General features: G+C 62.9%; 1 protein-coding gene across 2 annotated transcripts; it reads left to right on the forward strand.

Moving 5' to 3' along the window:
* Positions 1–179: 179 nt before the first annotated feature.
* Positions 180–20,912, forward strand: ARID3A (AT-rich interaction domain 3A). 2 transcript variants are annotated; one of them, XM_056512603.1, is made up of 9 exons: positions 180–301; positions 2,655–3,572; positions 4,085–4,400; positions 15,443–15,515; positions 16,516–16,699; positions 16,868–17,115; positions 17,420–17,716; positions 17,795–17,881; positions 18,704–20,912. In XM_056512603.1, the coding sequence occupies exons 2-9, from the start codon at positions 3,160–3,162 to the stop codon at positions 18,910–18,912; spliced, it is 1,827 nt and encodes a 608-aa protein (XP_056368578.1). In that variant the 5' UTR covers positions 180–301; positions 2,655–3,159; the 3' UTR covers positions 18,913–20,912. The 2 variants fall into 2 exon arrangements, with proteins under 2 accessions (XP_056368578.1, XP_056368577.1); XM_056512602.1 differs by having other exon boundaries at positions 17,420–17,881.
* Positions 20,913–21,180: the final 268 nt, after the last annotated feature.

The following is a 21,180-nucleotide window of genomic DNA, read 5'->3' on the forward strand; positions in this document are numbered from 1 at the left end:
GCGCAGCATTTGCATGCCGACCAATGGCGGCGGGGGGCGGGGCGCTCCGGGAGCGGCGGGCCAATGGCAGAGCGGGGCGGAGAGGGGTGTGGCGCGCCGGGAGCGGCGGGCCAATGGCAGCGCGGGGCGGGGCGGAGAGGGGCGGGGCCGGGTCCCGCCGCCCGCCCGCCGCCCGCCCGCCCGCGGGGAGAGCAGCGCCGCGGGCCCCGCGCGCACCGGCCCCGCCGAGCCCGGCCCCGCCGAGCCCGACCCCGGGCGGCCGCGGCTGCTATGCGGCTTCGCGGCGCACGGCCTGCACCGGGTAAGGGGGACGCGCCGCCGCACCGGTTCCACGGATGGGATCGGCACCGAGAACGGGACCTCAGCCGCCGCCGTGGCCGGGACCGGGAGTCGGGGGCTGGGTGGGACCGGGGCTAGGGACCGGAGACCAGGACCGGCCGCCTCTCTGAGGTGGGCTGGGCCCTCCGCTGCCGGTGCTGGGCAGGAGCGCAGCGCCCCCTCCCCCAGCGGCCGGTTACCGGCCGCCTCCCCCACGCGGGACTGGGGTTCCTCCCCCGCGGCCGTTCCCGGCCTTGACTCTCCGTTCTCCCCGGGCGCTGCTGTCCGGGCCGGACAGAGCCCCGTGGCCCCGCCCTGTGCCCCCCCCAGGCCCGCGGTCTCCCGGGGTCCGGACGGCGGAGGGGCCAGGCCGGCCCGACCCAGGCTCGCCTCTCCATGCTGGGGGCGGCCGTTCCCCCCCGTTCAGCGGGACCAGGGCCCATTTGGGCCCCGCCGCCTCCATGCCCGGTCCTTTCTGAGGGCCGCCGGTGCCACGTGCCGCCGGGAGCGGGGCCGGGCTCAGTTTCGGGGACGGGACTCCTGTCCTCCTGCGGGTCCCCAGCCCCGTCCGTCCCCGAGGACAGCACCCACCGGACCCGTCCTCCCTGTCCTTCCCCTCTTCTTCCTCACTCAGCCTCCACGCCACCCCCGGAGCTCTTCCCGGCAGTGCCGGCAGCCAGCCTGGGGGTGTCCGGCCGCGGCCAGCCCAGCCCCGGTGTCGGTGGCACAAAGGCCCGTCCGTCACACCCCCGCTGCCTATTTTTAGCCGCTGTCGCTCTCGAGCACCTGCCCCGGGTGACGCCGCCCCGAATCCCTCGCGGGACCCCGGTCACCGCCCCACGGCGGGGACGCACCGGGCCCCGTGGCCCCGAGCAGCCGGAGGGACAAAGGGGCACGGCTCAAGGTCACCGTGGCCGCCGGGCCGGGGTGCTACGGGGCCCTGGCTGTGGCCTCACCGCTCCGGCTTCTCCGTGGAGAAGCGGCGGCGTGGCTCCGGCGCGGCCACGGCCCGCTGTGCTGGAGGAGGCAGCTCCACACCTGGCGCTGGCACCGAGTCACTCGGGGAGTCGTGGCCCGGCAGAGCCACAGCGGCGGCGAGCAGCACGTGCCCGGGCCGGTCTCGCTCCGGTTCGCTCGTGGATGGCGCCGGGGACGGGGTTCGGGTGCGGTGCGGGGCAGGAGCGCGGTGAGCGGCTGGTGAGCGGCTGCTCCTGGGCGGGGAATGTCCCCGCCGCGACCTCTGGTCCGTGGGGGCGAGACGGCGATGATCAGAGGAGAGAGAGGAAACTGAGGCACGGGCAATGCTGGCCCGCTTGTGCCGCGCCTCTGCTGGCTCCCGGTGGAGGCGGTGGCGACGTGTCCGTCCGTAGCGTGAGCCGAGCCCGGCCGGGCCGGGAGCGGATGCAGCCGCTGCCGCGGTGAGGCGCGGGGGAAGCGGCTCCCGCCCGATCGTCCGCGGCCCCGGCCCGCACTGGCAGCAGGTTCCTCTTTCCAGAATGAGCGGGATCGTGGCGTAGCTGCCGGTAGCTGTCCCGGCCCCCGCAGCCCCTGGGTCCGGCCCCATGGTCAGTCCCCGGGAGGGTCCGGCCGTGTGTGCAGCTCAAACGGGGCTCGCCCGTACACGGCACCGCGGTGCTGCGGTGAATGCCCTCCCTGCCCTCAGCGCGGGCCGGGTCACAACTGGGAAGTGGGGCTGCTGGCCACACCAGGGCTTGGGAGTTCAGTGCTAGAAGGGGTCCAGACCAGGCTGCTGGGCTGTGGGGGTTCTGCAAGGCCCAGCTGTAATGTGCTGATCCCCTCAGTGTTTTCCAGGGGGCAAAGCAGAGATGAGCTGCTTGCAGCTGTTTCCTCAGAGGGCCCCCAGCCCCCAGGGAAGGGAAGGAAAGGGGCTCTGAGGGCGGTTGGCAGAGCCTGTTTGCCGGGGTTTCAAGGCTCTGCCTGTCCATCCCCTGGGATCTGCCCCGGGGTGTTTTGGGGCCCCTCCACTGTGCAGTGCAGACCCCAGTGCTGCCCATTCCCCAGTGCCATCACGATGAGCCCAGTGCTCCCCACGCTGTGTGTCCCTGGTGGGGATGTGTCTTGTGCCCTGTGGGGGACCCGGTGGACATCTCTCCCAGTGCCTGTTATCTGCGGGCGCGGGTCCCCCGGTATCCGCTGCCTGCAGGGCCGGGCAGGGCTATCGGGTCCGGCAGGCCCCTTCCCCCTCCAGCAGCAGGCCCAGCCGCCCTATCTCATTAGCTCGAGATTAATGAGGCTCCTGCGCTGTCTTTAACTCCTTCCTGCTCGCCAGCTCCTGCCCACAGCTCCACTGACCTTCTGCTCTACTTTTCCCACAGGTTTGCGCTGACGCCTCCCGGACACCGACCCGGCTGAGGATTAGGGATACCAGCCGTGTGCAGGGGACCCTGAGGCACCAGAAAAGTGCCAGGTCTGCAAGGGAAGGGGTAATGCGCCGTGCTGCAGCTGCTGCCTGCTGAGCCTGAGGAGGAGTTTTAGAACCTGCCTGGGACAAGAGCAGCACCCCAGTCCCAACGAGCAGCACTGAGCCTGCGAGACGGCGTAGCCCTCAAGCCAAGGAGACATTGGGCCAAGCCTGAGAGGGGTCACGGGGCACGTCCTCCTTTGCTGACCCGGTGTCAATTCCTGCCCTGACACCCCGACGGCACTGCCCTCACCCCCCGGCAGCCCCCTCCAGGGCTGCCCCCCACCCCGGCGCTGCCCAGCCTTGGCCCCCCAGCCCCGCTGGAGCGCGGCAGCCTGCCGGGCGCTGCCCCCCGGGCACTGCCCCCCGGGTGCATCGCCCCCCGCCCCCCCGGGGACCCCCCGCCCGCCGGCAGAGCCATGAAGCTGCAGGCGGTGATGGAGAACCTGCAGCGGCAGCAGCGCGCGCGGCTGCAGCAGGCGCTGGAAGCGCGGCAGCAGGAGCAGCAGCCGCCGCCGCGCTCCACGTCCCCCGTGGCGCAGCCCCCGGGGCAGCCCCCTGCCAGCACCCCGGCCCGGGGCCGCGGGCAGGATCCAGCCCCGGCGCCCTCGGAGGAGGGAGCGGAGCCTGAGAGCGCGCACATCCAGCGGGCACAGATGGCCGCCCTGGCTGCCATGCGGGCGGCCGCCGCCGGCCTCAGCCACTCGCCCAGCCCGGGGCTGTCGGATGAGAGCCAGGCCTCTGAGGAGGAGGAAGAGGAGGAGCGCGGCGAGGAGGAGGAAGATGGCAGCGGGTACCAGCAGGAGATGGGCTCTGAGGAGGAGGAGGAGCTGTGAGTGTACTTGCGAAGTTCTTGGGGGTTTGGGGAAGGGGCAGGAAAGTGGCACAAACACCGGTGGGTTTGGGCACAGCATGCTGAGGAGGCTGTGGGGATCCTGTGGCTTGGGGCAGGTGGTGGATTAGAGCTGTTGGGATATTTCAGAGCAGCAGCCCAGCTCTGTGGCCATGATTCTTTGTGCTGGGTTGGCACGACATCCCATCTCTAGACCCCAGGCTGGCGTTAAATTATGCAGGACCCTCGGCTGCCTCCAGCGTGCATCCTCTCAGGGCAGGGCCAGGCCAGGAGCCATCTGGCAGAGCTCCGTGACAGAGCTGCTCCTGGGATGCCGAGGGCTGGTTGTGCCCCGCAGAGCTGCCCTTGCCAATGGGCTGTACTGGACTCTACTGTGTGCTGGGTGGGTGGTCCCAGCCCCACAGCTGGGGAGGGCTGTGGGGCAGGCAGGAGAGAGGGGTAGAGCTTGAGAACCAGCATGGGACCAAACCTCTCCTCTCCCTCTGTTCCAGAAAGGGCAAATGGGATGAAGATGACTTTGAAGAGGACCTGGGCGAGGAGGAAGAGGAAGAAGAGGAGGAGGAGGAAGAGGAAGACTATGAGGAAGAAGAAGACATGGGAGAGGAAGGGCTCAGCTCAGCAGAGGCGGTGCGGGCGGGCGCGGGATCCCTGCTGCTCCGCAAGCCCCCGGCACCCCAGCACTACCGGGGGGAGCCACCACGGCTGCCAGGGGGACAGGAGCGGCTGCCCCCCGGCCTGGGCCACGCTCAGCCCCCGCCACCAGCACCTGACCACGGCGACTGGACCTACGAGGAGCAGTTCAAGCAGGTGTGTGCCCGCCGAGACGCGCGTGTCCCTGCCGTGCCATCCCTCTCCCTGCTCCTGCGCGCCCCTGTGTCCTCGCGAGCGTGGGGAGATGCCTCCGGCAGTGCCGCCTCCAGCAGTGTTCTCCTCAGATCCAGCTGCTGTTGTCGTTAGAAATGCGTGGGATTTCTCCGGGGTTTTAGTGCTGGGCTCAGCCTCTCCCAGTCCCTGGTTGGGTGACTCCAAGTGGATACTGTGTCCACGTTCTGGCAGAGGCAGAGAGTGTGATTTGGTTTGCTGCAGGGATCTGGGAGGATTCTTGCTGAAAATTACGAAAAAATCACCCAGACTTGCAAATCTGGTGGGTCTCTTGGATTTCCTCTTCTCCACTCTGCCCAAGCCATTTTCCATGGGGACCTGTAATTCTTCCATCACCATCACTACAGAGGTGATGCCTGGCAGGGCAACTCAGGCCCCACAGATGCTTGCTGGGGGGGCAGAGCTGCCCCCCTGCCGCTGCCAAAATGCCACGAAAGAGTGAAACCAGTGAGAAATCACCTGGCTGCCCGCTTCATTGCCTTCCCCAGGCAACGAGGCCAGCATGTTCCCACTCTTCCCGGCGCCAGAGTTGCCTGCACTCCAGTCTCACTGATGGAAGAAAACGTGCTGCAGCCGGGGCTCCCCGGGGGCCGCCCGGCACCTTTGATGTGTGTTTAAATACATTGGGGTTTGGGGCTGGGGGAAGGGGCAGGACCAGCAGCAGCAGATGGGACCCAGATGGAGCAGCCAGAGCAGGGTGGCCTTTCAGGAGGGATGCGACCACTTCTGCCCCTTCACCTTCAAAAGGCTGTCGCATCCCTTGCAAAATGGGGGAAGGGGCTTGCCAGGGTTTGCCAGCACATCTGGATGTGGGCAGGCTCAGAACAGGGCTGACGGAGGGAGCACCAGCAAGCAGGGGGCATGTGGCCATCCTCCTGGCACTGCCCAGCTGTGGGGGTGGAGGGGTGCTCTTGTCCAGCTGTGGGGATGGAAGGATGCTCCTGTCCAGCTGTGGGGATGGAAGGATGCTCCTGTCCAGCTGTGGTGGTGGAGGGATTCTCCTGCCCTGTGCATCCCTTGTGCCGTTGCACCCAAGCCACCTTCTCTTCTTGTGGTTTCTCTCTCTTGTGCTTCCTGCCGCCGGGGAGCGAGGGGCCAGGGCCGTGAACTCGTAGCTGTGAAAAGGCTTTTCAATACCGCAGCTCTGATCTTCCTGTTTGTCAGCGTGTCGGTGCCTTGGTCCAGACCGTAGCCTCTGCCAGGTCCCCTCTCACAGCCACGGCACTTGGGAACACCAGCCCCATTCCCAGCGCTTCCCCTGCCCCCCAGGCTGTGCCCCTCTCCCTGAGCACCCCTTCTTTCCCGGGGTCACTGGGAAGAGCCTGGCTCGGCGTTGAATCGTGGAAGCAGCCGGAGGGGGTTGGAAAGGCTCCGTGGGCGGGCGGAGGAGCGGAGGCGACGCGCAGGGCTCGGAGAGGCTTTCCCCGGCACGTCAGCCCGCGCCACCGCGCTTGGATCGCGGCCCCTGGACCGGGGCCAGGGGGTTGCTGGCGCAGCCGGTGCTGGCCGGGAGCTCCTGCTGGCTGGCCTCCAGCGCGTGCCGCCGGGCTCCATCCCAGCCCAGCTGGCGCGGCCTGGGAAGGAGCAGCAGGAATGTAAACAGCGAGGGCAGCGCGGGGCAGGGGATGCCGTACCCCATCGCCGCTCCTCGCTGGGGAGGAGGCGCCTTAGCGGGGAGCCCCGGCAGCTCTGGGATGCTGGACATCAGCAGAGTCCCTGCTCGGGTGGTGCTGTGCGAGGCTGTGCCAGCGTTCTGCCTGCTGTGTGAGGCATGGGCTCTTTTGGGGATCCTTTTTATTTTTGCCAAAGAGTTCCTCAGCACCAGCAGCACCCCTGCTCTTCCACCAGCCTTGATGCTTTCCCAGCTGTCCAGCTCTCCTTGCTGGGGGTTCAGATCCAGTTTGGATTCAGCTCTGGTTGTGCTGGTGCCACCAGCACCCTTGGCCCGTGGCTCTCTGTGCTTGAGAACACCAACCTCACCGGGCAGTGCCATCCAAGCCCCCGTGCCTGTCTCCACACCCAAACCCTGGCAGCCAGAGGCTTGCCCCCATCCTCCACTACCAGCCAGGTTTTATTGACCCATCTGGGACAGATTCCTGTGAACTGGTGCTCGGCCGAGGTGTGGGGGGCCAGAGGGAGGAGGAGGGGGCCCAGTTCAAGGGAGGAGGAAGGGGAGGGCGTGAGGAAGAGTTATGGAGGTGAGGGAGGTTAGGGAGCCGGCGCGTGGCACCTCCCCGTCCCCAGGGACGGCTACTGCACAGGCAGAGGTCAGCTCGGCCTGACCCGGGCGCTGCCGGCGCGGGCAGCAGAACAAAGGAGCCCCAGCACAACGGGGAATTCGGGGGCAGCGGTTGCCGAGGGCATCGGGGTCGGGGGGAAAGGGGACATTTTCTGGGTGGGAAGAGTCTCGCCCTGGGAAATGGCTAAAATATCCAGCAAGCTTCTGCCAGCAAGGGGCTGCTGGGGTAAAAGTGCTCTGAGTTCTGTACCCCAGCACTGTGGGGGCTCTGCTGCTGCTGCCCCCCAAGATCCCTCCTCTGATGTTTCTGTTGCATTATTGCTATTACTGCTCTCCACTAATACTAGGAGTGGGAGCCCTTGGTGCAGTGGCAGCCGCTGGAGCTGGAGTTTCCAGCCTCTGCCTCTCTTGGAGTTTCCTGTGCTGCTGGTGCTCGTGTGCACGCCAGTACACTGTCTGACATCGCAGGGCTCAAGGAATCCATCTCCCTCTGTTCATCTGGCTGCAGCAGCCACCACTCTCCCTCTGGGCTTCTCCATTTTGGGTGCTCCCTTTTGGGGTGTCCTGCAGTGGCTTCCTCAGGCTGATCCTCTATTTCTGCTTCAGGAAGAATTTAAAAAGTCACCACAGTCCAGTGGGAGACTTTGCCCGTCGGGGAGGTTTTGGAGGGTATTAGTGGGGCAAGAGGTTTCTTGTGCTGGGGACATCTGAGCCGTGCCGGTGGCACACGGGCGCAAAAACCTCAGCCCTTATCTCTCGCGGTGCAGCGCACCCCGAGATACGACGTTTCAAAGTGCAGTGGTGGGGGAAAAATAAACCGAAAGCAACTCAGCGACCTCGGCAGGGCTGCGGGGGTGGGTGAAACCGGACCCCCCTCCGCCCAGACCAGCCCTGCGCACATGGCTGCTGGAGCTGGGATTTTCCAGGAGGGTCTGGAGGAGTAGAGAGCCCATACCTCCTCTGAATTCCCAGGTTCAGGCGTGGGGGGATCCCCTCTGAACCCCTTTCTCCCGTGGATTATTCTCCTTTTCAAAGCCCAAAGCCAGCTGGGGGCGTGGGGCCTGAGCAGGGGCCCCGTGGCCTCTTAACGAGGGCGGGAGGGTCCATTTACTTTCTTTAAAATATTGATTAGAGCTTTATTGCATTAGCCAGCCGAGCGGATGAGCCGCCCCCGGGGAGGGCGAGGGGCCCCCTGCGCGGGGAAGGGGGACCCGAGTGTCATCACACAGCCAGGGGCCACTGACCCCCACCCAGAGGCAATTTGGCTCCCAGATAAGGGGGAGTGCCCTGGGGCCCCCAGTTGGGCGCTGCTGTGCCGGGGAGGTGATTGTGGTGCCTGGCCAGGCCAGCAGCAGATAACGCAGGCAAGCAGGGACCTGAGCAAGACAGGACTTTGGGGGCAGTGGGGGAGTTACCAGTGCAAAGGGATGCGTCCTCCCCCATCACCCCACACTCAGCCATCGCCCCTCTCACCCTGCACCACTGCCCAGCCTGCCAAGGGGTGCTCCCAGCCGGGGATCCGGCGCAGTAATTGGCTCATAGTGCTCAGGGAGCATTCCCGGGGCTGTAATCCCACCAGATCCCTGGCCAGAGGTCAGGGACTTCTCGGCGAGAGCGGCTTAGCCTCTGAGTGCCTCCCCCAGCCAGACGCCTGGGTGCTCACAGGTGCTGCTCCCGGCATCTGGGCACCCCTGAAGCCATTTCTCCAAACCAGACCCAGGATGATTAACGACCTTGAGGAACAGGGGACACATCCTTCCTGCTCCAGGTGCCCAGTGCCTTCATCCAGCTGGACAGTGCCCCCAACACCCTTTGTCTTGGGAGCTGGGCTGGCAGCCTGGGCATCACCCGCTTGTGTCCCCCCAAAGCCCCTTTTCCCCATGCCTCCACCCTCCCAGAACCTCATTTCCCCCCACCCCTGGCCCCCCCAGAGCCCTGTTCCTCCACGCCCCAGCCCCCTGGGCTGACTCAAGGGCTGCGGAGGTGGCGGCCGCCTCCCCTCTCGGCACAGCTGAACTAACAGGGTTTATTTAAAAGAGAAAAAAAAAAAGGAAAGAGCGGCGCAGGGAGCAGGGCCTTTGTCAGCAGAGCCCCCCGCCCCCACCCTAGCGTTGGGCAAGGGCAGCATTGCTCCATCACCCTATTTCTGGCCCAAACCGCAGGAGAAATGGCAGCTGGTCCCAGGGCCCGGCCGGACGTGCTGCAATCGGGGGCCAGGGCAGGGGGTGGTTTGGGGATAGGGGGGCCCCCTGCTCTGAGCCCCTGGGGCAGCCAGACTGGGGGCTCAGGGTGCAGCTCCTGACCTGTTCCCTGACCCTTCCCATCGGTCACTTAATCTGCCTGTGCCTGGGTTCCTGCTCTGGCTGGAGTTCGGGATAATCCACCCCGTGCTGGGGGTGCTGGAGGCTGGGGCTCACCCCTGAGGAGAGTCCCCTGCTCCCCATGAGTCCCACGGGGAGGGTGTGGCCGTGTCACTTCTGTGGCAACAGTCCTTTGGGAAAGGGCTTCCCTGTCCCCCCACAGCAGCTGGCTTGGGGTCTCAGCCTGCTACAGGTGGCAGTGGGATCACCCAGGCAGGTACCAGCCCTAAACCCCTTCAGCAAAGGGTTTCACCTCCTGCCTCCATTTCCCCACCTGCCCACAGCCACTGTGGAGCCTCCAACTTGGGCACCAGTGCCTGATTTTGGAGATTCCAGCTCCTGGGACATGCTGTCCCACACTGCCACCTGCTCAGGTGCCCCCAGTGGGATGGGGTCTGTCACTTGATGCCATCACAGTGCCCACCACCACCCCCTCTCAGTGCGAGGAAGCCGTGAGGTTTCAGCGGTGCTGGAGCAGCTCAGTGGTGATGGTTCCCGGGGTTGACAGCCCACAGCTGGCTCCTGTCAACCCCATCTGCGGCTGCTGGACCCCTTCCAGCTCCTCCAGCAGCTCCACGCTGGGGTTCCCAGGCGTTCGGTGCACCCTGGCCCGGCCCACGGGACCCCCGGGACCCCCACCGCAGTGCTGACGGAGGGCAGAGGTGCAGGACCTCGCATTTCAGGAACAGATTTGCAATTAGCCAAATCCCAGCGGGCGGTGGAAGCCCCGGTGACTCATCTGCCGGGGCTTACCGCGATCCCCTTCTAAGACGATCATTTACATATGGTGGAATTTAAACCCCCGTCTTGGCTTCCCGGCCTCGCTGCTGCCGCTGCTGCTGCCACCACCGCACCCGGGTCAGGTCCTGAGTGAGGGTCTTGGCACTCCAGCCCTCAGGGGCTTCACCCCGGGAGGCTCGGGAGTCACACAGGAGGGACAGCCCAAGTTGGGGGCTCACCAGACGCCCCAAGAGTTTGAGTTGGCTGCTCTGGCCACGTTTCCCCAGCTCAGTGCTGCATAACTCGTTCTCCCTGGGATTTGCCTGGTGGCAGGAGCTAGCCTGGTGTCCTTCCTCGGACAAGCTTTCTCAACAGCGCCTGACTCGGCTGGTTTAATATTTGTACAAGGTCCGGTGTGATAGCAAGCATGTGTCAAGGGCATGCACCAGCACGCACACGGCAAGGGCCGGCAGAGCTGCCGCTGCCGGGCTGGCTCCCATCCAGCCAGCGGCTTGGCCCGGCCGGGGAAACACCCCCAGCACCCCAGTTCCCCCTCGGTGACCCTTCACCAGCCTGTGCCACACGTCCGCACTCAGACACGGAACCGGTTTTGATTCCAGCCAGCCAGAGCCTGGCACGCTGCCGCCCAGCATTGGGAACGCCACGGCAGCAGGAATCGCTTCCTCCTCTGCGGGAAGGGAGCGAGCAGCAGTCCCGGGAGCGAGCAGCAGTCCCGGGAGCCGGTGTCGGTCCGCAGTGCCGGGATCCTGGGAGCTGCCGGCTGGCCCGTGCCGTGGCGGGGAGGGCAGCCGACAGCGCACGGACAATGGGGGGGTCAGGGAGGTTAAACGGTGACTAATTCGCTCATTCAGCGTCCCCTCCGCCGCTCGGGGACACCCGCCGTGCCCTGACACCGCCCGCGTACCCCCAGGGTCACCCACACGACGCCTGTACGGGGAGGAGGTGGGCGCCGGGGACCCGGGTGGTCTCGGGGACCCCCAGACTCGTGTGCCGATGGCGGGGGATCAGGACTGGGTTTGTCGCTGAGCTGCCAGGAGAGCACCGATGGATCCTTTGCCCACCGGGTCCCCCCGGCCCGAGGAGGAGGAGGAGGAGGCAGGCAGTGGTGCAAAGAGGCACCTGCGGTCGGGGCCGTGTCCCCCCGCGGAGGGGACAATGCTGGGAACCGGTGTGAACAATGGTGCTGACGGGAAGCTCCCGGGCCCCCTCCCCAGCTGCCCCCGCGGAAGCGGCCCCCCAGCCCAGCCGTGCTCCGGCGGCAGGAATCCCGCCGGGCCGGTCAGTGGAGTCACCGCCAGCCCTGGCCATGCGGGCGAGGCTCCCGACAGCACATCCCCCACCAGCAAGGTGTTGGGAGATTTTGGGGAGGGGGCACACGCCACCTCCCTGCCCCCAGCAGCCCCTTCCCACGGTGGAGGGGGGCTGTGTCCTGGGGGCTCGCAGGGGATTAGGGATGGGGACAGCCAGGGGTGAGCTGTACCTAAGCCGAGCGCTTTATCTGCGCAGGAATCTGCTGCGGGGCTGGACGCTCCCTTTGCCCTTCACCGGGAGGGATTGGCCCCAGCAAACCCTTCACCCCACGGCGGGGGGGGGGCCGTGCCTGGAGACCTCGGGCACCCCCAGCCCTGAGTCAGCCGTGGCCTTACAGGAAATCACGTCCCCAGCGCCTCGGAAATGCCGCGGCCCGGGGCCCTCGACAATCCTTGGCTCTGGTTCTTACAAATGACTTTTCTTTTTCTGAATAAGTGCCCTCTCCGACCCCACTGCGGGTCCCGGCGTGCCAGAGGCAGGGGGCTGTGTATGGGTTGGGAGTGGGACGGGAAACGCGCCATAAATGTGTTTATTCTTGGTTAAAGAACTCGTTAGTGTGCGCGGGCGCTTCCCCAGCCCAGCGTGGCCCCTCGGCTGTCCGCGGGACAAAGGGATGCATCCCCGGGGGCTGCCAGAGGAAGGAAGGGAAGAAAAGGAGAGAAGTAGCCCCTCAGTCTGTCACTGCTGGTCCTGCTACCTGCCGAGACAGGGTGGGCTCTCCCCGCCGCTGCCTGCCGTGTGTTTTTCCCTAAAAAACAGGAATTTGGGGGAGTTTAGCGCCTAGAAGGTGGAGGCTGCCACCAGCCCCCATCCCTGCTGCAGTGGCGCTCGGGTCTGTCCCCAGTCCCGGCTCACGTCACGGTGTGCACGTCCCAAACCGGTTTTGGAGAGAAGGAGGAAAACCGAGAGTGTTGCCACTTCCTGGCGATGGAAAAGAAACTTGAAAATTAATCCCCGAGGTCTGAAAACCCGGAACCGAGCGGGGCGGGGGGAAGGGGAGGTGTTTTTAACTCGGACGCGGGATGCAGGGACACGGACTCCTCAAGGGGCTGACAAGGGACTCCTGGCGAAGGGGGGATTTTCCTGGCACCAGCACGACCCCCGGCATTCTCGGAGCCTTGTGAAAAGGCGTTTCCCCTCCTGCTTGTAATTGCCCCCCTTGGCCCAGCTCGGGGGGGAGGTCGGACCCCCGGCACGAACCGCGCCCGTGCCGAGGGCTCTCCCGCATTCCTGGCATTGCCAAGGGGCCGCCTCCCGCCTGCCCTTTGAAAGCCAGCGGGTTGGGATTTTCCTGTAATCTGGTTTGAAACATTAATCCGGTCATCCACACCAAACGCCGGGCCGGCATCCTGCCGGGGCGCTGGGGCTGGGGTCAGGGCCACCCGCCCACCGCCTGCCTAATTCCTCCTCCACTTAATTATAGATCTGCTGGCAACGGCCATCTGGCTCCGTGTCCTCAGCCGGCCGGGGGCCAGGGCCGAGGGGGCTGCACTGTGGCCAGGTGGGCTGGACACTGTGGCCAGAGCCAGCCGTGCTGCTGGCATCAAGCATTCACCCTGGAGTGGGTCAGCACTGGGAGCACTGGTGCGTGGAGTCAGATCCCGCAGCCTGGGGGACTGTCGGGGATGGGGGGCATCTCCTGCTCCCCCTAGCCAGGCTGGAGTGGCTGTGCCGCAGCATCCCCTGGCACCGCACCCTGCCATGGGGACCCCACGGTAAGAGGATATTCCTGGGGCAGCTGCGTTATGGATTAAGTCGTTTCCACCTCCCTAATTACGAAACATAAATGTATTGACTCAGCGGCACAGCACGGCCTTGCCTGCAGCTCCTGCCCTCCAGTACCTTTGCACTGAGCACTGAGTGCAGCGAGGAGCTGCCTTTGAGCTGAGCAGAAACCAGGGCTGAGAGCAGGAGGCAGGGCACGGGCAGGGATGAGCACCACGCAGGCACACGACTCAACACCTGCTGATTTCGGTGCAGCAGTGCCAGCAGCCGCCAGCCTGTGCCAAGCTCAGCTGCGCGCTGGGTTTCGCACGCTGCCGAAACCAGAGCGTTTCTGTTCCTCAATTTGCATTCTGAGCCCCGCTGTCCCAGCTGTCCTGCGCTGCCGTTGGGGCTCACGGGGCGCTGCCTGCTTTGCCGTTGGCTGCGGATGGCGTCAAAGCAAGGAAATCCTGTGAGGGGCTGTCGGGAGTCACTCATCCCTGTCCCCTTCCGTGTCCTGCCTGTGCGAGGGGGAACAGGGGTGGTAAGGGAGGAAAAGAGCAGCTTGGCAAATGCCACTGTGTCACACACCACAGTGCACACCCGGCACGTCCTGGCCGTGGCTGGGCATGTCCTCGCACCACTGTGCTGCCGGATGAGCACCTTGGGCAGGTGCCTATCACTGGCAGTTGGTTCTGCTGGCAGTGGCAGAGCTAAACCGGGGTTTGGGGGGTCCCAAGGGGAGCCTGTTTCTCTGCTTGGCACAGCAATGGTCAGTGAGCAGCTGCCAAGTGCAGCGAAGCTGTCGAAGTCTCGTCGCTAACCGCCAGCAGCAGCTTGTGCAACACCCTTTGCCCAGCAGCCGTGGCGGGTGTGCTGGAGGGGCTCTGAGGTCACCAGGCAAGAACAGGGATCCCTCTGCCTGCCATCCCTGGAGGCCCCCATGGCTTCATCCCAGTTGGGCAGGGGTGAGAGTGGCTGCAAGCAGCTGAGCTTGGCATGGGACCACCGGGGCTGGTGGAAGGCCGGCACACAGGGCAGCCACCCGCCACAGCCGCTAATCCCCCTGTCCTGGCCGGCCACGCTCTCCTCAGCTGACAGTTAATTTTCTTTCATCCTCTTAAACGCGTCCATTACCCTCGGGGCTGAGGCCGGGGGGGGTGGGGATCATGACCCCAAGGGTCTTGGCAGTGGATGAAGCAGCGTGTTTGGCACTTCCCCAGGATGGCTCTGCACCCTGCAGGATCGGGCGCTGGGGAAGCCCTTTCTTTGTGTGTGGCTTTTGGAGCTGCCCGAGGAAACGGGGGAGGCTGGATTGGCGCCAGCCCAACTTCCCTTCAGCTGGCACAAGTAGCCTGGTAGAGCTCAGCCCCAAAAATCACGGCGGTGCTGCTGTGCAGTGGCTCATCTCCCCACACCACTCCCACTTGCTGCAGTTCTGGGGTGGGAGAGGGGCTTTGAGGGTCTCTGCCAGTCGTGCTGGTGGCTCCTGCCCTTGCCCTGGGGTTGTGCAAGGAGCTGCTTGAGCCTGCCAAGTTTCCCAGGGGAGCTAGGGGGGGTTTATGGCCCCGCTTATCATGCGGCCCCATTGATCCCTTTGATCGGTGCCGGCGGTCGAGTCTGGCCCTGTGGGATCCGGATCCTCCCTGCGGGGCTGCACAAGGAGGGGGCTCAAGCCCCTCCTTACAGCCAGGATGATGCCCACCCATCCACCTGCCCACAGCCCTGGTGCCACAGGGAGTGGGCACATGGGTGACCCAGTGACCCACAGTGCATGCCTGGCGTGTTATGGGGGGTATTTATAGGCCCCCTCCCTGCCCCACTGGCAGTTGTTCAGAGTTGTCATTGAGAAAAGCGGAGCTGTGGCAGCCACCTCTTTTGGCGTCTGCCCCTATAGCCTCTGCTCCAGCACCCTTCCTGGGATGGGGGGGATTATCCACCAGCCTCCAGGCACAGTCAGCACTGGGCTTCGGGAGAGACCTCGTGGCGTGGCGTGGTGTGAGCCTCCGGCGTGCCGGGCGCTCCAACCGGCCAGTCCTGCGCCGTAAATCAGGCAGGAATGTGCCGGGCTGGCGGGGTGGGGGGTCCCGGCTGAAGATGCCCCAAGCAGAGCTGGTGATTGAGGTGTGCAGCGTGTCAGAGCCTGGCCCAGCTCTGCCTTCCCCAGTGCAGGACATGTCCCTGCAGGGCCATGGCATACAAGCTCGTGCCAAGGCACAGGTGGCTCCCACCACTGGCTCCTGGCCGTGGCTCTCTGTGGCACCCCGAGCGTGGAGGGACCATGCTGAAGCATTGCTGTGCTGAGCAGGCAATGGATGCTAAAAACAACTGGGATCAGCGTTCCTCCCGGGAGGAGCCAGGGCTGAGCACGGTGTTGGCAGCCTGGGAGCCACTCCGGCCGTGATCCCAGCACCAGCATCCCAGAGCTGAGCTGCGAGCGGGGCGGGCAGGGAATGGCACAGTGAGACACAGGCAAAGGTCAGCCCAAGCTGCAGGAACCCCCTGGACCCATGCAGGGACCCCTGAGCCGCTTGGTGTCCTTTGAGCCACACAGCTGGTGGGGGGACACATGGTGTAAGGGGGTTTCTGAGCACCTTTCTTTTTTTACACAGCTGTACGAGCTGGATGGTGACCCCAGGAGGAAGGAGTTCCTGGACGACCTCTTCAGCTTCATGCAGAAGCGAGGTGAGTCCCCCAGCTGCATGCCCACCCTGTGCCCCTGTGCCCACTCTGGCCCACCCTGCTCCACCACACCCACCTTGCTCCCCCCACATCCCCCCCAAGGCCGGGGGCTCATTTCCTTGCCTCTCATTAGTGCCCCGAGGTCACGGCTCCGGCTGAGCTGCTGGTTAATCTTTAACCCCTCAGCACAGCAGGGTCAAACCTGCTGGACTGGATCCAGTGCCTGCGGCCCCCCCTCGCCCCCCTCCCTTCACCCATCACACCCAGACCTGCAGCCCCTCCCCACACATCACCCCTGGCTGTGCGCCCCCTCTGCCCATTCCCTGGGGTATTGCAGGGGGCAAAGCCCCTCGCTGTGCCCTCTCTCTACCCGGAGAGAGCCCACGGGGGGGAACGAGGGGTAGGAAGGGCTGAAATCCAAGTTTGAGGGTCTGGTTCCTGCGTGGAAAACAGTACTGGAAGTGCTGACACAGGGCTGGCTCCGGCCCTTTGTCAGACAGCACTGGGAAGGCACGTGTGCCTGCATAGGGGGGCTGGAGCTGCTGGCTGGGTCCCCCAGGGTTCCCCTTCCTGTGTCCCCTGTGTCCCTCCTGCATTCCCTGGGGCTCCCAGTGCTCCCTCACCACAGGGCTGGGAGGGGAGGGACCCCAATGAGGGAGGAGGTGCTGCCAGCCCCCTCCTCATGCTCGAGGGATGAGCTCCCCAGCTCACAGGAGACCCTCACAGCCAGATTGTGCCACCCCCGTTATAAATAACTTGCGTTGCAGCGTGCTGGTTCAGCCCGAGGAACCGGCTCGGCCACGGCAGGGCTGTGGCTGGAAACTGCGAGTTTCTGTTTTCTTTGTTGGGGCTGATCTCAGTGGGAGGGCCCAGGGGGAAGGGGAGGGAGGAGCAGGAGCCCCCCAGCCCCTCCACTGCCCCCCAGGGGTCTCGGCAGCTGCGCCCCAACTTGGGGTGAGAAAGCAGCACCCCAGACCTGCTCTCTCCTCCCGCCGCTCCCCAGGCACCCCCGTGAACCGGATCCCCATCATGGCCAAGCAGGTGCTGGACCTGTACATGCTGTACACGCTGGTGACCGAGAAGGGAGGTCTGGTGGAGGTCATCAACAAGAAGCTGTGGCGGGAGATCACCAAGGGGCTGAGCCTGCCCACCTCCATCACCAGCGCGGCCTTCACCCTGCGCACCCAGTGAGCTCAGAGGGGAGGGGAGAGGGGCGAGTCCTTGGGGGTCCCCCTGCCCTGTGCAGGGGACGGGGGCTCAGCAGTGGGGAGGGAGAAATGGGGTGGCACAAGGGAAGGGGTGCCCAGCCACCGTGTCACCCTCACCAACCCCACCCGTGTCCCGTCCGGCCACAGGTACATGAAGTACCTGTACCCCTACGAGTGTGAGAAGCGTGGGCTAAGCAACCCCAACGAGCTGCAGGCGGCCATCGACAGCAACCGGCGGGAGGGCCGGCGGCAGGGCTTTGGTGGCTCCCTCTTTGCCTACTCACCCGGCGGCACGCACGGCCTCCTCTCCTCGCCCAAGCTGCCAGTGCCGGCGCTGGGGCTGGCATCTGCCACCAACGGCGGGGCCATCACGCCCGGCCAGAAGATCAAGAAAGGTAATGATTGTTTGGGGTGTGCCTGCTCCGGGGTTTGGCTGCTGTGGGGTATGGTTGCAAGCTGAGCCCTCTCCTGGCCCCAGGAATAATGGGGAGAACTGGGTGAAGTGGGCAGGGGGGTGATGGTCCTCTCCCTTCCTTGGGCTCCAGGGCTCAGCCCTGGGATCCTGATTCCAATCACCCATCTCTGACCTTTAAAGGGACAGCAGGGCACCAAATTACTGTGCCAGGGCCAGGGACACCCTGGGGTGGTGGCACCCACCTACGCCTGTGCCCCCATCCCTGACACCTGCTCCCCCGGCAGAGGAGGACTCTCCCATCCCCATCTCCATGCCCAGCCGGCTCCCGGTCTCCCTGGCCGGGCACCCCGTGGTGGCCGCGCAGGCGGCCGCGGTGCAGGTGGCAGCGGCCGCCCAGGCTGCAGCGCTGGAGCAGCTGCGGGAGAAGCTGGAGTCGGGAGAGCCCCCGGAGAAGAAGCTGGCGCTGGTGACAGACGAGCAGCAGCGGCTGATGCAGCGGGCACTGCAGCAGAACCTCCTGGCCATGACGGCCCAGCTGCCCATGAGCATCCGCATCAACAGCCAGGGCACGCGCTCGCCAGGTCAGTGCCGGCCCCGGCCGCCCGCCCCGGCCGAGCCCCCGGCCCCGGCGGGCTCCGTAACGCGGCTCTCCCCGGCAGAGAACCGCCCGGACGCCGCTGCCGCCAGCAGCAACGGCACCAACAGCATCAGCATGTCCGTGGAGATCAACGGCATCGTCTACACAGGTGAGGGGCCCCCCGGGGCACTGAGCTGAGCCACGCTCCCACCGCCCTCCACCCCATTCCATGTGTCCTGGTTTGAAGGACAGGTGTCTGCCACTAAGGCAGGAGGTTCTCTTTGAAATGGAGAGTGTAAACCCCCTCCCTCCAAATTATTATTATAATTTCAAAATTAAGGGGCTCTCAGGCAAAGATAGGGGAATTAGGAATAACAGTTCTTTAGTAGGAAAATTAAAATAGAAATGCAGTATTACAAAGAACAATCCCAACACTGCCAGAGTCAGAATACAACCTGACACCCTGTCAGTCCGGGTGTTCGTAGCAGTCCAATTAAATGGTGGCTACAGTCCTCCTGCAGTGGCAGATGTGGTTTAGCTGAAGCAGTGCTCCTCTAGAAAGGTGCAGTTTTCCTCTGAAGGTCCAGAGATGATGTGGAAAGGTCTGGTGTTCCGCTGGAATCCAGTGGAAAGACGGATAACTTGCTGTCCAAAATCTCAGTTTTTATCTGGGTAGGAAAGGCTTGGCTCCTCCCCCTGGCTGGAGCATCTCCCAGTGGGATGATGGAATTTTATCAGTCATACAGTGGGACTTAATGGGCCAGCAGCAGATGATATCTTCCTGGAGGGAGGATGGCTGTGGAAAAGATAAAGATGATTGCCTCACCCTGTCCCAAAGATGGCCCATTAGCAGATAGTATGTTTCACGGAGATAAGAAATCACTGCCCCACCCAGCCCCAACAGATGGTGATAGAATACACACCTCTGGCCACATCAACCCAACACACCATGGCACGGCCGTGCTGCAGCTCAGCTTTGCTCTCTCCCCAGGTGTGCTGTTTGCCCAGACGCCCGGCCCTTCCTCCTCCTCTTCCTCCTCCTCCTCCTCTGCCTACAGCAAAGGCAACGGCGGCAGCAGCCGGAGCAGCGGCAGCAGCAGCGGGGTGGGGAGTGGCAGTGGTGGCACTGGGAACGTGCCCCCCGCCCCAGCCAGCCTGGCCGTGCCCCCCAGCTCTACCTCCAACAGCGCTTCGCCTTAACGCCCCAGAGCCTCGGGCCCCTGGTGGCACCGGCGGCCGCGGGGGGACGGGGCGGCACCGGGGCTCACCGGGGATCCCAACAGGATTTCACCGGGATCTCACCAGGGTTTCACTGAGGTCTCACCGGGGTCTCATCTCGCCCGAGTTTCTCCGGGGTCTCATCCGGGTCTCGACGGACTCTGCCCTTTGTTCTCGTGTTGTTGGGTTTTCCTTTTCCAGGCAGAAAAGCTTTAGCCCGGGGGGTTTTGCCGGAGCCGCCGGCTGTCCGGCTGCGCCGCTCCGGGACCGTTTACCTCACTCACATCACACTTTGCACTGTACATTTATTATTATTATTATTATAATTATTATTATTTTTTAACTCGTGTTACCTCCAGACAGACGCACGGACGCCTGCTGACGCGAGCTCTAGCGAAACCCCCCCGGAATTCTAAAGGAAAAAAAAAACCAAAAATCCTAAAAAAATCGGAAGTAGGGAGATATTATTCATTTCCATCCTATTCCCTCCTTTGTTTTGGGAACTCCACTCTCTGCAGGATTTTAAGAGGTTGTTTTTGATTGTTTTGTTGTAAATAGCTTCTATTTTATTCTCTTAAAAAAAAAAAAAAAAAGAATCAAACTTTTAACATGCAAATGATATATATTAGTCTTCATCAGGGAAAATGGGAGCTTGGAAAAAAGTTGGAATCTCCTTTCTCCTCTCCTTATCGGTGGTTGGGTCCAGCTCTGCTCATTCCCCCACCGACAAATCCTAATTTTTATTCCTCCCCCTGCATAAAACTACTGTTTAAAGCCAGTTTGGGCTTATTTCCTCCAAAAAACAAGCAGGATCCAGAGGATGGGGATGCTCGGAGCTGCAGGACGCTCCGGAGCTCACGGGGAAGCCGAAGGACCTGAGGATTTATTTTAAGCCTCACAATCTCAATTTTTTTTTTTTTTTTTTTTTTTTTTTTTTTACGATTTCCCCTTCCTCCTCCTCCCACCCCCAAAAAATAAATTTCACCCACATCTGCGTGAGACACAATCCAACCTGATACCGAAACCCCCTCACCCCCCTCGGTATCTCCGTTCTCAGGTTCCCACCTGGAGCACAGGGTTTTTCCCCCTTCCCCAGGTGCCCCCCGGGGTGGGAGGGGGTCCAGGCTGGTGGGACCTCCCCCCCCCCCCCCCAGTACCTTTATTTTTAATTTCACTCGGGGAAGTGGCGATCTCAGGGGATTTGGGGTTTTTTTTCCAGCTGTTTTTTTTTGTTGTTGTTGTTTTCAGCAGGTTGTTTTTTTTTCTGTTTTCTTCTGTGCTGGAATCCCCTTGGTGGCTCCGTGGGGAGGGGTCTTGGTGGCTCCATGGACCCTTTTTTGGGGGGGCCTGGGAGGGTCCGTCCAGCTCCTGCTGCTGTTGGGGTCCAGCCCAGCTCTCCTTAAGGAAAAATTCCAAGGGGGAATTTTCATGCCCAGGGCAGGCTTAGATTTTCTTAGTGATTTTTTTGCATTGTACAGTCACTATTTTGGGTTGTTTTGGGTTTTTTTTTCAATTATTTTCCCTCCCCTCCTTTTCCCTGCCCCCCCCCCCCCCCCCCACCCTTTTATTTTTGTTTTTGAGAGCGGGTGACTTTCCACTTTATTTTTCTTTTTTGCATATCGATTTAAAAATAATAAAAAAGAGCCTAAATCAGTTTTTTTGGGGGGGGTTTGGAAAGAAAACTAAACTAAAGGAGCGGCCCCAGCTGCAGCCGCCCCCCTCCCCCCAGCGTTGCATATCTTAACTCAGGTAAAAAAGGAAAATGAGAAAAGAAAAAAACCACAAAAGACAAAAAAAAAGAAAAAAAAGGAATAAAAAAATAAACCACATTCTACCTCTGAGCGCGGTGGCCTCGGGCGCACCCGGGGCCCCGGTGAAAGATTTCAGTTTTGCAAAACATTCAGGTATTGAGACTTTTTGATTATTATTAAAAAAAAATTTAAAAAATTAAAAAAAAAAAAAGAGAAAATAAACTTAAAAAACACTGAAAGTTTACATTTTATAATAACATTATTATACAGATTGTATTTAAACGTCAGAATATTTAAGACAATTGTAACCCTGTAAAGTGAAGAAGTATTAAAAAAAAAAAAAAAAAAATTGTTTTGCTTGGGGTTTCTGGTCTGGGGGGACCCAGGGGTGCACACAGGGCTGTGGGGTGTCCACAGGATTTTCTTTGTGGATTTGGGGTATCCCTGTGGGAGTGTGGGGTGTCAACGGATTTATGGGGTGATGACAGGATTATGGGAT

Source organism: Oenanthe melanoleuca, chromosome 28 (genome assembly GCF_029582105.1).
Source record: "Oenanthe melanoleuca isolate GR-GAL-2019-014 chromosome 28, OMel1.0, whole genome shotgun sequence".
Classification (NCBI taxonomy): Eukaryota; Metazoa; Chordata; class Aves; order Passeriformes; family Muscicapidae; genus Oenanthe; species Oenanthe melanoleuca.